General features: G+C 28.2%; 1 protein-coding gene across 3 annotated transcripts in view; it reads right to left on the bottom strand.

Annotated features, from left to right (window-relative positions):
- Msh6 (DNA mismatch repair protein Msh6) overlaps positions 1–19,576 on the bottom strand; it is a 202,780-nt gene that overhangs the window by 10,218 nt on the left and 172,986 nt on the right. For all 3 annotated transcript variants that reach the window (XR_015430286.1, XM_087154646.1, XM_087154647.1), the window contains 3 exons: positions 13,840–13,929; positions 12,359–12,513; positions 9,504–9,635 (listed from right to left, as the gene is read on the bottom strand). Coding sequence is in view for 2 of the 3 variants with exons in the window: in XM_087154646.1 (XP_087010772.1) it covers positions 9,504–9,635; positions 12,359–12,513; positions 13,840–13,929 (377 nt within the window). In the remaining variant the exon portion in view is untranslated. The remainder of the gene's footprint in view (positions 1–9,503; positions 9,636–12,358; positions 12,514–13,839; positions 13,930–19,576) is intronic.

Genomic DNA, 19,576 nt, shown 5'->3' with positions numbered 1-19,576 from the left:
ACATGGGCAGTCATATTCTAATCCGCCAGGAAGAAAATTGGTTTAATCCCGTCGAGTTAGCTTGAGAGTAAGACATTTACATTACGTCGAAAAATATGCCACACAGAGAAGTTTTCAATACCCATAAACATGGGGAGAGCACTTTCTTTCGAAGCGAGAAAAAATATTTCAGAAAAAACCACCCAGATCATTTTTCTCAAGCGATAGATAAACAAAATAGAGAGGAGAGACAATGCTATGTTTGTGGGGAAATTAATCACTTTGCACGCCAATGCTCGAAAAGATTGAATAAAACATGATTCCAGAAGCGATAAATCAGAAAGAAAAAATACCCTTTCCAGTGATAACTTAAAAAATAAAAGCTTTAGTGTTAATTCCTGCAGATCATCTGGAGAAAATAATTTTAAGCACGAGTTGAAGTATGCTCAGATTTATTTGAATAATAATATCCCAGTGAATGCCATTATTGATTCTGGGGCTGAAATATCGGTGATTAATTCAAACAAAATAAAAATAAAAGATTTTCCCCAATCTAATGTAATGCTGATGTCATGTTTTGGGGATAAACGGAAAGCGAAACTTATACAGATTAAAATGTCTATAAATCCTTATACGTCAGGGTTGAAGGTCAGCGCCGCCATTAGTGATCATCTTGAAGTAGAAGCGATCCTAACCTCAACCATTTACGACCAATTAATAAATCTAGGTCAGCTTTCTTTAAGTGTAAATACTCAAATTGTTCTGAGAGTGCAGATCTTTATGAGTGTTCTTGTTTCAATATTAATGACTCTTGCTCTTATGAATGTTTTTAATTTAATATCAACAATGTGTATAGTAATGATGAACTTGATTTATCACATGTTAATGACTTTTGTATTAGAAATGAACTGTCAGCGTTTTTGAAATTGCAAACCAAACAAAATTAAAGACACTAAGTTAACAATGAAACTCATTTTAAAAGATGAAATCCCAGTATGTCAAAGAGCTAGACGTTTATCTTTTTCTGAGAAACAAAAAGTAAATGCTCAGATATCTGAATGGTTAAAAACAGATATAATCAGAGAGAGTTGCTCTGATTATTGCTCCCCAATAGTTCTTTGCAAAAAGAAAGATAATAGTCTAAGATTATGCATAGATTACTGGAAATTAAATTAAAAAACAATTAAAGATAGATACCCCTTACCTCTAATTGAAGATGTGTTAAACCAATTACAGGGTTCTAAAATATGTAGCAAAATTGATCTCAGAAACGGGTTTTTCCATATAGACGTGGACGAGGATAGTAAAAAGTATACCTCATTTGTGACACCTGATGGGCAGTATGAGTTTAATAAAGTGCCATTTGGATTGTGTAATAGCCCTAGTACATTCCAGAGGTACATTAATTATGTGTTTTGTGATCTTCTTAGAGAAGGTGTTGTTGTCATTTTTATAGATGATATTTTTATACCCGCAGAAAGTGAATTAGACGCACTGAATAGGTTAACGAAAGTATTACAAACTGCATACGAATATGGGTTGGAACTTAATTTAAAGAAATGCCAATTTTTGATGTCTAAAATTAACTTTTTGGGTTATATTATTGAGAACGGTACCATTAAACCCTCTTCCGAAAAAACATTAGCTGTTCAAAATTTTCCTGTACCTAAATCTACTAAACAGGTGCAGAGTTTCCTTATTTTAACCGGATACTTTAGAAAGTTTATTCTTAACTATGCTTAAATTGCTAAACCATCAAGTGATTTACTTCGTAATGACAGTGTATTTTATTTTGGCCCAGGACAACAAACACCATTTTAAACTTTAAAACAAAAACTTTCTGAAAATCCAGTACTAAACATTTTTAAACAAGGAGCAAAGCTTGAGTTGCATACCAATGCAAGTAAATCTGGGTATGGTGCTATTCTTTTTCAGCAATCTGATGATAACAAATTACACCCAATACACTACATGAGTAAAAAAAGCGACTCCTCAAGAGGAGAATTATTCAAGTTATGAACTTGAAGTATTGGCTATAATTGAGGGTTTGAAAAAATTTCGAAATTATTTGGTGGGAAATAAATCTAAACTTGTAACAGAATGTTCAGCTTTCCAAAAGACTATGAGTAAAAAACAATTAACTCCCAAAATTGCTAGGTGGGCATTATTTTTGGAAGAATTTCACTATGAAATTGTACATCGCCCAGGTAAACAAATGAAACATGTTGATTGTATAAGTAGATATCTTATTATGCATATTACTTGTGACGAACTAACCTGTAAAATTGTTACTAACCAGATAAATGAGGAATATATTAACTCTATTAAAAAACTTTTGGAAAATAAATCAATTGAAGTTTTTGTCGTAAAAATTAATGTTTTATATAAACTTGAGAATGATACTTATTTGTTAGTGGTTCCACAACAAATGAAAACTGACATTACCAAATCTACACATGCTAATGGTCATTTTGGCGTAACTAAAACTCTTGATGTACTTAAACAAAACTATTATTTTCCAGATATGAAGAAATGTGTTGAAAATGTTGTAAGTAATTGTGTCGAGTGTATATTAGTAAATAGGAAGGCAGGAAAAAAAGAAGGGTTTTTGAAACTAATTCCTAAAAATAATATTCCCTTAGATACTTACCATATTGATTTCATTGGTCCAATGCCTTCAACTAATAAAAACTATAAACATATTTTCACCGTGGTAGATGCGTTTACCAAGTTTGTTTGGTTCTACCCAACGAAATCTACGTCAAGTCTAGAGGCAATAGATAAGTTAAAAGCTCAACAGATAACTTTTGGAAATCTCACGAATAATTACTGACAGATGTACTGCGTTTACTTCATCAGATTTTGAGACTTATTGCCAAGATGAAGGTATCGAACATGTGAAAATAACAACAGGTATTCCTCATGGTAATGGACCAGTGGAAATAATGCATAAAATCCTCATACCTATACTGGCAAAACTTTCGATTAAAGATCCTACTAAGTGGTACAAATTTGTTCCAACAGTACAGCATACCATTAATTCTTAAATTTCTCGGAGCACTCAGGTGACTCCTTTTCAACTTTTAACCAGAGTGAAAATGAAAACAAAAGAGGACTTACAAATTCAGCAAATGTTAGAGAAAGAGCACATAGAATCATTTATCCAAAATAGAGAGTAGATTTGAGAAGAAGCCAAAAAGAATATTTTGAAGATCCAAGAAGAGAACCGCAGGCAATACAATGAAGAAAGCCAACGAATATCGAGTAGGAGACTTAGTTGCAATCCAGAGAACTCAGTTTGGATCTGGTCTCAAATTAAGGTCCAAGTTCTTCGGGCCATACCAAATCACAAAAGTGAAGAAGAATGATAGATACGATGTGCTAAAAGTTGGGAATCACGATGGAACGAACAACATTTCATCTTCAGCTGACCATACGAAACTGTGGTCAGTTAATTAAAAAAAAATGTTTTTTTTTAATTTTTTATACTTTGCTTTCTCGTTCTTTTTCTTTTTTTTCAGGTAACTGTGTATGAATAAGAGGACATTTTACTGCAGGATGGCTGAACTGTGGAGCTGTTGTTTCAATGTCATAGTGTAATAGCTGCGAACATCACGTAATAGTTTAAGATAGTTGCATCATCCTTTTTGTCACTGAGAGGTGCCAGTCCCGATGGGAAACTCCCGAATTTATAATTAACTCTGAACTTACTCGATAGAACAATTTAATTTCTTATTCACATGCATTGGAGATACTGCGAGAAGGCAGCTCTCACCAACCATGTCACTTCTAAATTTAAACATATTTCCTTTTCTTTGTAATAAATTATATGCTTGAATATTACATTATTGTTGTTATTTCATCTTATGCAGCACTAACACACACACACACACACACACACACACATATATATATATATATATATATATATATATATATATATATATATATATATATATATATATATATATATATATATATATATATATATATATATATATATAATTATTGGTTGGTTGGCCTATGCATTTCTTAGGTTAGCATAGTTAATTGTTTTTGTTTAACAACTAGAATCTTGTTCAGTGCAAAACTAAAACACCAGGTTTCGTTTTCCTTCTTCCTACTAAACACATATGAATAAAAAATATATATATTTTATGTTTATACATCATTTAATATGTTTCCTATACATTCCTCAGTCTTTGTCAGCTTTTTAGGGTTATAGGAATAGTTTTAGAAATATCATATATGGAATGCAAACAACATTTACAAACTTTCGATATTGTGATAATTATACAATTCGAATTTTGAATCAGAAATCAAATATTTGCAAACAAAACAGTAAAATTAAATATTAATATATTAGTTCTTTAAAAAAAACTTTTTTTAATTAAAATATGTTATAATAGGTAACATAAAATTGAGAAAAATAGTATTAATGCAAATGCAACAATTGTAACAATTTGTTGACAAACATTGCTGTTAGCGATTGTAAAAAAATGTGTGATTGGTTGGTTTGCTGAAAAAAAATAATTTACAGATTTTTTTGAATAGGAGTACAAAAGCTTTCAGAAAAAGAGTGCGATATAAAATCTATTATTATTAAATTATAACTGACTAATTTTTGGAGAAATTTATAATGTTAAAAATACAAAAACATTTTGAATCATTTTGTTAAAATAGAAAAAAATTACCACTAAAGCATTGGAACAAACTTGAACTATAAATGGATTCAACCCACAGACAGAAATTAAAAACAGAAGCAAATATTCTAACCCCTTCTTCCACCTCCACTACACTTTCCTGAATTGCAGTCCCATAGTCACCATAGAGGTCAAAGGTTTCTACATTCCTTTAGCAACCACGGGAGAATTTTATGTGGCATTCTAGTTTAACAGGGTTATAATGGAGCAAATTTTGATGCAAACTAAGTAGCGTTAAGTTGATGACGTTTCAACTTTTGGTATAAAAAAAGTTGATATAATGGATGAAATAATTTGAATTAAGAAAATTTGTAAATAATTGAAATTAGTAAAATTGAAACAATATCAAAGAAAAAAATTTCCAGCTTTTCTTTAAAATTCCCTGACTTTTCCAGGTTTTTAACCAAATTTCCCTGATATTTTCAGTATAAAAAAATTTCCTGATAGTTCCAGGTGGGTGGCCACCCAGTTCTGGTATTACAATTGCATTTTTTACTATATAATAGGATTTTTAGCACATGCTTTTTTTCCTCAAAACATATTATGTAAAACAGACATCTTACAGTTTCAAGAAAAAATAATATATAAATCATCTATAACTTTCCAGGAGTGATATATTGATATTAAATTTGACAGTTTCTTTCTAGGTTGAACATTTTAGCTATCTGGTATTACTCCACTCCAATATATATGTGAGTGCATACAAAAAAAAAAAAATATATATCTTATTAGCTTTGGTCTTGGATAAAATTTTAAAATTGCACGAGATATTTTTTGAACTCATTATAAAACTGGTTTCCTTAAAAATAATAAAATTAAAAAATATAATTAATTATTTAATAATCAATTTAAATAATAATTTATTGTTTTAAATTATTTAATTTAATAAAGATTAAAAAAACTTGAATAATGAGGCATATTTTATTTAACTTCATACTTTTATGTAACATTTACGAGAGTTACTAATTTGTTTAAAATTTGGATTTTGTTATTTAAAATTTATTGCAGAGACTTGTAACATTTTAATGTCCTGTAATTTTTGCATTTTTATTGTTATTAATACAAATTATAAATGATTTTGAAGATTATTATTAATTTTTGTATAAAACCATCAATGAGCAAATAAGTTTTATCAAATAAAATGAACTCCAGAGATATATTCCTTAAAATGAAAACTTCAAAAAGTCCAAATAACATTTCAAAAATAATTAACATCTTCAAAAATAATCATAAGTTTCCAAACTAGAAAAATATATGATGAAATGGCAGTAGAGCCACAGAGCAGGATTTGTTCATGATGTATCAGGATTTATATGATTTTATCTCTACATAGCTAACAAATTAAATACAGTACAAAACCCGTTATCCGGAAATCAGAAAACCGGAAAACCAAAAAACCGGAATAAAATTCGATAAATTTTCCCGCCATTTTTTTCAAGAATTTTTTTTTCTCCTCATAAGATTTTAGTATTTTTCTTTCTTTTTTGAAAGATGTTTACCTTACCATCATTTCGGAAATAATCATTAGTGTATTACTTCATCGTTTTTTCTTCTTTTTAAGATTATTTCCAAAAAGTTTTTTTTTAGTTGAGTTTAACAATAAAATAAAACGGCTTTTTGCAGCGATTCAGACAACCGGAAAAATCAGTTATCCGGAATAGCGATGGTACCGATCGTTCCGGATAATCGGTTCCCTACTGTAGTACTAATATGTTGTAAGTAAAATTCTAAATAGTGTGCGGTAGTAAATAGAAAATATTTACTGTTTTTCTTAAAAAAAAAAAAAATAATAATAAATAAATTAAAAAAAATTTAAAGTTATTTTTAATCTTAATCATATATTTTTTATAGTACAATCATATAGTTTTTATCTTAAGTGTAACTCACACATACCCCCCCCCCCCATCATTAAAATTCCTATCTTTTCCACACATTAGGAAGTCCCATTGATGCCCACTCAAATGGAATTGCTAGAAAAACAAGTTTTTAATGTTTCGAAAATTTTAATGCTCCAAAAAAAATAAATTATTTTGCACTAATAGCTTGCATTTAGAGCTAGCTGCTAATTTCTCCAATTTCAATCAAAGATTTCTGACATATTAGCTATCTATTAATATTTTAAAAATCTCGCATATTTTAAAAACATTTAATTACTTAATTATAAGTTTACTACGAATTTAAATATTGCTTTAGTTGGAACGTCTAGATTCAGGGATGAGAGTAGTCAGAAAGTAAAAAAGAGGAAATTAAAAAAAAAAAAATATATATATATATAGATAGATAGATATATATGTATATATATAAATAAACAAAAAAGTGTGATTTTTAAACTTGTAAACCATGTGAATATAAATCCCGATATGAGACTTTTAAATCACGTAAATATGAAACTCTACATCGAATTTAAAAAATGCGAAAATACAAATCATGATTTTTTAATTTTTTGATCAGCATAATTTTTAAATCGCGCGATATTACAACCACAAAAACGAATCACGATATTGGATTTTAAGCTCGCGTGAATACGAATTGCTACATAGGGCTTTAAAAGCTCGTAAATACAAATCGCGATATTGACTTTTTAAATCTCGTAAGTAAGAATCGCAATGTACAATATTTAAATCGCCTGAATAAGAATCGCAATGTTCAACTTTTAAATCAGGTAAATACGAAAATCGAGATTTGATAATAAAATTGCGATTTTAAAAATGCATAAATACAAAACACGATATTGGATTTTCAAATGTCGTAAATAAGAATCATAATATATGATATTTAAATAGCGTAAATAAGAATCGCAATGTGCAACTTTTAAATCAGGTAAATACGAAAATCGATGATTGATATTAAAATTGCGTGAATAAAAATCGAGATATTTGCTGAGTCTGGACTTGTGATTTCTAAAAGGCTTGTTTGTATTGTTTTTGTTTAGACATAATAAATAAAAATTTACAAGATAATAAATAAATATTTTCACCGCAAATCCACCTCTATTTTTTGTTTGTTTTCACGCCAGAATACAAGAAGCAGCGACGTGTGAATTACGAACTATCCAGCCGACGGATAAAAAATACGAAAAATCTTATTTTCTGTGCGTGAAATCGAAGAAAATAGCTAAAATAAGTAAAAATGCGGAAGGGTTAGCAGCTAGGGCGTAGATTGAATTTTTTGTTTATCTTTGAAAATCGTAAATAAATATAATTATTTTACTTCAATGACTGAATTTAAAAAAAAACGGGTCATTTATTAAAAAAAGCGAAACTTTTAGAGAATCGGAGTTTTTGATAAAAAGGCTGAAATTCGAGAGACAAAAAAAATCTCATCCCTGTATAAAGGTCAACCAGTTTTATCCCAAGGAAATGATTTTTAGAGAAACTTCAGAGGGAGGAAAAGGGACTTCAATAATTTCCCTCCGAGTAAAATTAAATTCCTCATAAAACATTTTAACTTGTGCAAAAAAAAAATTTCAGAGGAAATTAGAGGGAAAAATCTGGAAAAAAAAAGCGGAAATCCGCGAATCCGAGGAAGAATCTCATCCCTGTAGATTGCCAGCTACGGTATTTAAACTAGAAAAAAAACAGCATTGATAAGAATTAAATTTAGGGGATAATTAAAAAAAAAAAGTTTAAGGGATTAATCCCCCATTTATTTGTACTAATGCTTACATTGCTAGTATATATCTTTTTGATAGTTTACTTCTCTTTTCCTCTATATGCAAGCAAATTTTTTGTTTAAATTGTTCGGGATACAGAGCAGAGGCATAGCCAGGGTTTACAATGCGTAAGGACGAGTTGCTCTACCTTGCAGTAAATTGAGTTTTTAAGATCATCTTTTTCCAGATTCAAAAGACTCATCTGTCATTCAAAATGTTGCCATTTTTTAAAAAAAGATTAGACTAGCAATGAAAATTACAATAAAAATTGACATTCTGTTAAATTTTTAGATAAATTGAGGAAAAAAAAATAACTCAAGTCTTTGGCCTAGTAATTTGCAAATGAAACAGGCAGCATATTAATAAAAAAAACATACTTTGAAATTAATTTCTTATTATGTTACATGAGTTAGGCAGAAACAAAATATTTCTTCAATACTTGTTTTCCAATTACTAAGATGGGAACTGATAAATGTAATTTCTTTCTTAAAACATTTGTTGGCATTACGGTGATAAATTTTGATTTTTTAAAATTTAATTTATTCACTTTATGAACACATAATATTTGCATCTTAGCTCATTGACAGTGCTTGCTAATCACTTGTAATAACAATATACTCATAAAATATCAACAAGACTGAATACAATATAATAAAACAGCTCAGGAATTTACTTTTTGGGGTCTGTTATATTCATCTTATATATTATCTGTTTGTAAAAATTATTTTTTTTTAAAATTAATAGATACATTAAAAATATTTATAAAATTAAAACTAATCAGTGACATCATTAAAAAATGACCCACAAGTAGAACAATGTCATTTTGAAAAGAGGTTAGAATTTAATAATTATGTATAGTATCAATCTAAATACAAATTTAAAGATGGGTTGTTTAAGGATAAGAGAACTGAGTGATTAGTTTAATTTTGATTTCTATTAGCTTATGATAGCTTCCTGTTATTTGTTCAACATAAAAAGAAAAAAAAATTATGCCCAAATGTATCTGGTAGAAGACTTACGATAAAAATTTATAATCAATGTGTTTACTGTTATCTAAAATCCAAAGAATACTTAAAATTTCATAAATATTTTAGAATATGATATTTATCAATAAATGTTCTTGTGTTTTATTGATTGGCAATAAAAATATAAAAGAAAATTATTTGTACCTCTTCATCTATTCCAGCCAATCGAGCAACATTGAAGCCATAGCTCTTAGGACAAGCACCATTAACAAATTTATAAAGAAATGTCACTTTTTCTAAAGTGGGGCTTCCACTATCATCTTCAACCATGCATGCCTATAAAATAAGATGTTATATAATTATTTTTAAGGTTTATTTAAGTCTGATTTTTTCAAAGGTGAGTTATTGAATTGGTATACAGTAATAAAGGTATTTAAGTATGATTAATTTTTTTATGAATCAAGTGATTTTAGGGATGCAGAATGGGGGGTTATAGGAGGTCACTGTGACCTCTGAAATATTTTTATTAATTTGGTAAATTTTGCTTTTGTACAAAAACTTTTTTAAAATATTTTTGGAAAGTAAAGTTTATGTAAGAAAAGAAATTTATTTGATTTTACACAATTCTTAAATAAACGAGAATATGTTAAAGATTATTAGAAATCAAAGGTCTCATTAATAAACTTAAGGAATTCAAACTAATAAACACACAAATTCACATTTAATGTTTTTTAACAATAAAAGTGTTTGAAGGACTTTTAGACAAAGAATTTTCCGTTGGCTGCCTGAATTTCCCTCGAAACCTCATTCACATGAATAGACAAACATTTAGAATGGATAAGAAATGCTTATTTTTTCTAAGTTGAGATCAGGCAATTATTGGCGACCACTTTAGTTTTACTTAATCTAAAAAATCTGCCTAAATTATGGCATTATAATTAAAATTAATATTTACAATGTAACAACTCATTATTACTTGCAATATATTAAGAGTACCATGTTTTTAGAAAAACCAATTAATAATTTATTACAAATTAATAATTTTGGCTATATTTTTTATAAATGATACATAATATAAATTATAATTATAGTAGTATATAATGCAAGCATTGTGTTTTATTTAACGTCTAATAAAATGCCCCAAATGTTAATAAAGAAGCTTGTCCTAAGTTTTAGACAGTTTTGTCAGATTTTGACAGTTTTTGTCAGATTTCAACATTTTTTGATTTTACAACAGGTTTCTGACTCGTCAAGTCAAAAACCAGTTTTTGATATCGAAAATTCCAACCCTGTAATTAGGATATGAGCACCAATAAAAAATTTTTATTCTTCCTACTGGTTCCTATAAGTTCTTCAGAAATACATTAACAAAATACAAAATAATTTCAAAAAACTTTACATGATCATGGTAAAATAACTAGTTTCTGACAAAGAACTCTTTTCTTGATTATATTAGCCATGATAAAAACAATTTATACACAATTTTAAAAATATTCAATACTAAGCAGCTCATTTTATTTTTAAATTAATAATTACTTTACTTAATTATGTAAAACATTTAATTCAAAATTACAATTACTTTAACTATTTATTTGGAAAAGGTTATTGAGTATATTTTTTAGATTTAAATAAAAGTTATTTATAAAAGTATATTCAACAAAACATTAACAAGATTAATACTATTGATCACACTGAATTTATAAAGATATGTTAAGAATTAATCAAACTAAGAAAACTTTAATAAATTCATATTATGAACGTAAATTAGTGAATGGCCCTAAAAAATGTTATTATTTGTTACTTGGTTCAGTATTTTTTTTCATGAAATGATTTTAAAAATTTCAATAATTTTGAAATGTAAAAACAATGAGTATTGAACCTAAACATTTTTGTCAAAAGTAAATTATTAGATGGTCCTTACATTCATAATATTTAATAAATCTGAGATAATTGAATTTTTCATTTTAATTGTTTGCAAATAAAATCATTAAGAGTTGAATTGTTGAAAGTTTTTTGGAATAAAAAGCCCCTTACTTCATACTTTTTTTTAAAATCTTGCCTCTAAATATTATCTCATAAAACAATTTAAGAGTACTGAAAATTTTAAAACTAATAATAATAAATATAATTAATAAAAAATAAAAAGCAAAAAAAGTAATAAAGTACAATAAAAGTTTACAAAACTTTTACGAAAGTGGTGGACAGTCCCTCAGGTAAAAATATTACGCCTAAAATTTTCAATTAATTTCTAAATTTAATGAATAAAAGGGAGATAAAAATTTTGAGGTGATGAAGCCAATGGCTGTTATGCGGACCCACATGAAAATACGTAATTAGTGAATTATCCTCAAGTCAAGTTCAAAGATTATGGTACTAATCTATAAATATAATATCTCAAGAAGGCCATTAGCTTGCCAGTGCTGAAGACGATGGCACGTCACCAACGATGAAATCAATAAGAGAAATAAAATTTGCTATCACTATTTCTATCAAAAATTGATTACTTTAACTTAAAATCATTAGAATTTTTATTTTTAAAACATTAAATTATGAAAGTAAAAATTCCTTTACACCTTTCCCTTTAAAGAAAAAGAAAGAACTTTTAAGAATATTTAATTTTTCTGATGCAAAATTAAACATTTTTAAGACATGTATGAAGCCTGCAAACTAAAAATTGCTATGTAGGTAAAATGATGGTTGAATATGATTGTGTCAAACATAAATGAGTGTTACCCGGCAAAATTGGCAGAGTCAGGTTTGAGAGAAAAAACCGGGTCTGTCAAACATTTTGTCTGGATCAGATAATAACCGGGGAATGAAAATCTGGACCAGTACTGGATACACCTCTAGTTATTTGTAATTTTAATTAGGCAATTCCAATAAAAGGTGAATTTCACTTTCAGCAGAAAGGAAAAATTTTTCCAATAATCTGAAGAGAATATAAATCGCACACAAATTTACAGCATACAACACAACTCTTCCCTAATTTTAAATTCCTTTTATATTTTTTCTTCACATGAAATAATATAACATCTATATATATATATTTAAAAATTTACCATGTGTCCAAGTCCAACATTCGGCACACCATGAAAATCCTCCACAAGAGCATGATAATGAGTTGAAAATAAAGTGCGGCAGCCTATGTTCTTAGCTAAATGTTTTGCAGTGGCATAAGCAATAGCTGCCCCATCATAGGTAGCAGTTCCTCTACCTAAAAGCAATGATTTTAATTATAATTAAAAGTATTCTGATTCAAGCTAGGTATAATTTTCTAAAATGAAATGGGTAGTACATTGAGCATCCTAATTAAGGAGGTAAAAATAAGAGGAGTGAACGCAATGTCTTATGTGAATGGATGGTATTGAAGCAGTTGAAAAACTATGCAGAAAAGCATTTTAAAGGCAAGTTTGTTCCTCCTTTTTGCAAAATGTAAAGTTAAAAAACAGTATTTGCTGAAGAAAGTTTTTCTGTATCAAATGTTTATTATTTAATGATGTCAGAAGGAGGATAAGTAATTAATTGTATTGAAACTAGTTCTCAATTTTAATACAAATATAAATGTACAATTTTTACAGTGATCTAAAGTGTAATGTGGATGGCTTTAAGGTATATATACAGGGTGTCTATAAAAGAACTCCGGGGTTTTAAAAATTCATATCTCACTAACTATAAAAGATAGCAAAATTTAGTCGATTTCTCTGAAAAGAGTAGCTCAAAAAGTTTTACTCATACCAATTGGGAATGTTTGTATCAACTGTTGGCGACGCTGCAGGGTGTTGACCTTGAAATGACGTCGCGAAATTTGAAATGATGGCGACTCCGCAACAAAAGGCTCAATGTGTTATTTGGCTCATAGAAACGAAGTCTTTAGTTACTGTACAAAGTGCAGAGAAAATTCGTGATGTTCAACATCTCAGGGAACGAATAGTCAATTGTGTGGCAACTGTCACCCCAGACATGCTCGCTAGGACATGGGAAGAGGTAGAATACCGTTTAGACGTCTGCCGTGCCACTAACGGGGCTCATATAGAACTTTACTAAGTGTTAAAAAAACTTGAAAATGTAAGCTTTTCAGTCATGCATAAAACATGTATGTATGTTTTTTATTTCATAAAAATATTTTGCCTCAAAACCCCGGAGTTCTTTTATAGACACCCTGTATTTATTTCTACTTGAGAATAGTTATTCTGAAGTATTCCTATGAATGAAATATTCATTTTCTTTTTATTCATGACTGCAAAAAAGTCAACAAATCTTATTATGTTTTACATGAATATCAAAATAAGAGAACATCATTTAATGTAAATTTCTGATTGGGAACTATCAAGGCATCTTCAAAATCATATCAAATTCATTATTAAAATATTATGAATAAACAGGGTCATTTTTTGTTCTAACTATTATACAAGACTCACTTTTGACGACATGGATGAATTACATATGTATTTCAATTTCTATATCAGGCTCAAATTTTTGTGCCTTTGAAATACACATAATTACTGTCATATAATTGCCATCTAATATACAACTAACTTACCAAGTTCATCAATAAGAGCAAATGAATCTCTAGTAGCATGGTGCAATATACTGGCAGTTTCACTAGACTCAACAAAAAATGTGCTTTCTCCTTAAAAAGAAAAATTAATTTAATAAAAAAAGATAAAATAAATAAATCAGGTTTGCAACTTTTAAGGAGTTATAACTTATTTTTTAGTTGAAGATTAAATTTTTACAATTTGCCGGAAATTTTCTACAATCCTAATTCAGTTTTACATATAAATAATAAAAGACGGCTGTAGCCAATGCATTGAATGTTCTCAAACCAATTGCAAAATAACTGTTTGAAACATAAACTAAAACATTCCCTTTTTCATAATTATTTTAATGTATAAACTGAAAGTAAATACCAAATGTCATAAACAACTTTTATTTTAGTAAAGAGTATATTGTGTAACTAAACCAAGAAATTTTTTTTTTCAAGGAGTGAAAATACTCTTCGACTTCTTTTAGTGGAGAAAAATTAATTTTGGGGGAGTAAAATACGAAAACTGTAAAATAATAATAATAAATAAAAATTACATTAAAAACAGGGCAGTCAACTTTCTGTTTTTTTTTGGGGGAGGGATTTCTTCCACTTGCAGCTATTTTTATGCTTTAGTGTGTCATTCTTTGATTAGTAAATTTGATTTAAAGTTACTTTTTACAGCACTACATATTATTGATTTAAAATTTCATATGAAACGCCAATTAAAAAGTGGAATAAATTACTAAAACTTCTCAAAGTTTTAGTTTTATTTGTCTACCACTCTATAAAAATATTCAGCAAAAAGAATAGTACTAGGCAGCCCTGCATAAGTAACAGAAACTGATTTCATAAAAATTTATGGATGACAGACTTTTTATGATAGAAGTAGCAGATGGTCTGTTGAATAAGAGATAGGTTCTTTCCTTTCTTTAACTTATTATAATTTTTCTACAGTTAACATATTTTGGATTTAAAAAAATACATTTAGATTAAATACTTTATTTACATCAAAATTCTAACCACCATTTCATCAACATGATTTCACAGCATCAATTTTGAAATCACTAAGAACATTTCCAATTTGTTTTTTAAAGTCAGTTCCTTGCACTCATATACGTTTAATTAGTAATTTTAAATTGATTTATTTCTTATGTTAGTTCTTATGAAAAACCCTTCTTCACATGTAGCAGTTGACAAGGATATTGTTCTATTTGTGCCAGTGTAGTAAAGCCAAGATATATTGGAATTCTTTAGAGCACTTATTTCAAAGTTGTTCACATTCATGGAAATAAAAAATTGAAGCAGTAAAACAAAACAGCTACCCAAGGCACAGAGAGGCCTAAGGAACATTGATGTTTCTTTTTTTTTTTTTTTTTAGATAAGAATACTCTTTCCAATGTTTATAAGGATACAGGGGTGCACGATCTTCCCTTTTGATCACATAAAGATAAGACAATCAGAGCAACCACAATGAAGTTGTTGAACATAAACTGTAGAATTAATTCAAACATAATTGCTTTGATTTATGATACCTTCCAGTTCACAAAATGCATGTGATATTAAGCTATTTTGGCAGCAGATAATGCAATAAAACAGTGTCAGGATGAAACCAAAGAAAGAATTAATGGGATATATTTCAATGGGCAGGGGTGATTATGAGCCCGATTCAAAAATCCTGAAACTTTCTTGAGTAAGATCACTATGACGCATTTCAAAAAAGTAATATCTTTGTAAATTGAAATCTTTGATATTCTCAAAACATGAAATTCTAAATAAATTCTTAATTAAAATGAATATTTATGTATAAGTCAGGCATGAAAGTGGACAAAAATAAAAAAAGCTGAACTTTTACAATGCAGGCCACTGGGAGGAGAGGGGGGGGGGGGAGTGCTCTATATGATACTGAGATTTATAAAAGTAACTTTTAACTATGCTAGGAGACTTTGATTTATTATTTAAACTGGCAGAAGCATTTAGACAGTTAACTTTAAATTTTTCTTAAATATAATTTTAAAATTGTGACCATTACTATATTAAAAAAAAATTAAGCAATTATAGGAAGGCACGACTATGAAATTACTTACTAATGAAAAATATACCACATCTTTACAGTAACTGATTCAAGAGAAAACTTACTTCTACTTCTTTCAAGAATCGCTATTTTGGATTTTAAAATCGCGTGAATATGAATAACGATAATGTATTTTAAAATCGCGTGAATATGAATCGCGATTTTGGATTAAAAAATCGAGTGACTATGTATCGCGATTTTGGATTTTAAAATCGTGTGAATATTAATCGTGCGCTTGGATTCTAAAATCGCATGAATATGAATCGTGCGGTTGGATCTTAAAATCGCGTGAATATGAATCGCGCTGCTGGATTTTAAAGACATGAAAATACAAATCGGGTAATTAAGAATTGTGATGCATAATTTTTAGATCACGTGAATACGAATCGCAATGAGTAATTTTTAAATATTGTACAAATAAGAAAAACAATATCTGATGTTAATCGCGATGTTGGATTTTAAACTTGTGAGAATACAAATCGCGAAATTGTGTTTTAAAAACGCTTAAATACAAATCGCGATATTGGATTTTTAAATTGAGTGAATAGGAATTGCTAGTATGGCTCTTGAATCGCAACACGTAACTTTTAAATCAGTTAAATACGAAAAATCGATGATTGATATTAAAATTGTCTGATTAAAAATCGCGATTTTAGCAGATTCCGGAGCAATTCCTAATATTTAAAATTCCAAAAATCAGCGAAACAAAATAAATCAAATATCGGCGGTCGGAAACGAAACACTTAAGACTCCTTTCCACTCTATAGCGGAAGTCGCGGTAATCCGACTATCGATCGGGAGGCTTGGGTTATCTAATTGGACTCCCCAAAAATTTTATTTTTTGGAACATGGTCGGAAATTTTAAAAATTGGTAGAAAAAAGCGGATTTCCGCTTTTTTGCGGAAGTCTTTCATCCCTGATAAGTTTACTTTTATCACTAATCACATTTATTATTAATAAACACATAATTATAATTTTCCTATGAAAAAAGAGCAACAGTTTGAATTTTAAAAAAATTAATCAAGGTATTTTCCCCCTCCTTCTCAATATATCTTCGTTTACTTAAAATATATTTAAAATTTTACACACACATATGAAAAGCCTGGAGAAACAATTGAAATTTATAAACATGTCTTTCTTTCTCGAGTTGATAATTAGAATAACTATTTAGAGATAAAAAATGAATTATAACCTTAAATTTATAAAGTATCTGGCTCTCCCTTACAAACAAATAAAATAAACTGTTTTTTTAAGTTCCATTGTCAAAAATGGTGTTATGAAGTACCTACTGGAAAAATATATCTACAAAAAAGAAAGTTGCATAATAAAATTCATACTTTTAATGATTTTAAATAAAACATACAGGAATTTTTATACTATGTGAAGAAAAAGGTTTTGAAGAAAGAAAAGGTTTTGTTTTATGGCTTCCAAGGCCGGTACCCCCTGAAGACGACGGCTTCGGTGGTCATAACTATTTAAAAAAAACTTTTTAAAAAATTTAAAAAAAAAAAACTATTAAAAAAAAAGACGAAATTATTAAAAAGACGGAACTATTAGAAAAAAAGGTCTTTAACTATTTAAAAAAAAGATGATAGAATACAAGAAAAACTCATTAATCAATCAAATAAAATAAAAACGGCATTTAAAAATTATCAAACGGAAATAATAATTAAAAGAAACGCTAACATAAATATTAAATCCCTAGAGGCCATGAAATCAACTGAATTAAAAAAAAATCCATGAACAATAACTAATTTATTGAGTACAAAGTTTTGAACAGAAAAAAAAATTCAGTGGAATCAAAAATTTTTTAAAAAGAGAAAGCTGCAATCTGCTTTATAAAATAATCCTCTATTTTTAGTAATAAATCATTGTATGTATCATCATTGTATCATAAATGTAGACAACTTTAAAGAAAAGCAGATATGATTCCACACTATGCAAAACTTGATAATGATTCAGCATTTCTGAGGAATCAGAGTTTACTCAATTAAAAAAAACATCGTTCTTTTATTGGCATCAAAAAAATATTGCCGATGAAAAGAATTTTTTCATAATAAATAATGTATTATCCAAAATTATAAAACAATAATTTTTCATAATTGGGAAACAATGTTGAAAATTGAGAAACAATAGTAGATTTAAAAAAAACCTAACAATTGTTAATACTCTTAGAGCAGAATTTTCCAGTTTTTTTAAACCCGGACATCCAACTGACTACACTCCAGAAATGCTTCAGAATAATAGAAGAATCTTGAGGATGCATCTAATGATGTTTGGTATGGAAAAAATAGGATTTTTTAATCCTCTATTTTGCAAGGGCAAATTACATTATTGAAAATGGAAAAGTGAACTCCCGCCATTAGACAGATCGTCTAATTCCAAGATAATTCTCGGGTTTGGGGTAAAATTACATTTTTCAATGACTATTCGATCCAGTCCATACGAACCTTCTCATTAAGAGAAGTAAAATAAAATGATTAAAGTAATTACAAATTATTATAATGCAAATAAAAAAAAATATTATATAAGTAATAAAGTTAATAGGAGATGTTTATTTGCAATTGCAGCCCAATTGTACTCAATAAAAATTTTAAATTTTTTAAGAATAACTGAAATAAAAATTTGCTTATTATATTCAAATAAATTCAATTTACAATATTTACGACGTGCAATCTTACAAACGCAGAATTAGCGAAAAATGATAGCATTAACATTAAAAAAATAATTAAATAAAAAAAAAGCTTGAAAATATTAAATTAAAAAAGTTTTGTATCTAAATTAATCTATCTAATATTACAATGCATTGTCAATTCCTCACGGTGATATAAGATCATGGTATAAATTGTGACAAGCGCCAAAATAAAGACCAAATTTCTAAAATAAAGAGAAATAAATAGTACTCAAGTAACAATAAAGAAGTTTTGTAATAAATATACGGGGAAATAAATATTTTTTTTACAATTCAATTCAAAACAAGTCTGTTTCTTAAAGACTGCATAGAAAACAAATAAAAAATTAAAGTTTAAATACTTGAAAAGGGATTTAATATAGTCGTTATGCACGGGACTCAGAAAAAAGATTAATTTCTACCCTGACTTCTATTTTTCATAAACTCTGTGAATTTAAAACTTGTATATTGTCATTATATTTTATTCTTAGCTGATAAATATTACTTCTATTAAATTATGCTGGATGTTTTCCAAATACATTATTTGATAAAATTCTAAATTTATTTTATTCGTGTTATGCACAGGACATACCTAATGTTATGCACGGGACATGTCTGCAATTTATTACACACGGAAGTATACACTTGATTTAATTATGTATATTTTGAAGTGGCAACACTAATTCTTACTTTGAATTTAGTTTGGTGATCTGAATTAGAAGCTTTATAAATCATTATAAAGGATAATTACAACTGTATCGCCAAAGAAAGAAAACAGAGTTTAGGAATAATACAGCATCAAGAAGCCAAATTGAAAATGCCTACAAAATTTATCAAGTTGTCGGAAAAGCAATGAGAAAATCATTAAAATCTTTACCTAAATCTCCTACCAAAAAAAAAAAAAAAAACAGTAGTTTCTGTAATTGCAACAAATTTTGGCTTAAACATGCAAGCTAGTCAGAAAAATACTATTAGTGATGAAGAGTCACCTAATTTAGTATGATAAA

Source organism: Parasteatoda tepidariorum, chromosome 11 (genome assembly GCF_982258835.1).
Source record: "Parasteatoda tepidariorum strain Cologne lab strain chromosome 11, Ptep-v5.0, whole genome shotgun sequence".
Lineage (NCBI taxonomy): Eukaryota > Metazoa > Arthropoda > Arachnida > Araneae > Theridiidae > Parasteatoda > Parasteatoda tepidariorum.
This window is presented reverse-complemented; position numbering and strand designations above follow the sequence as displayed.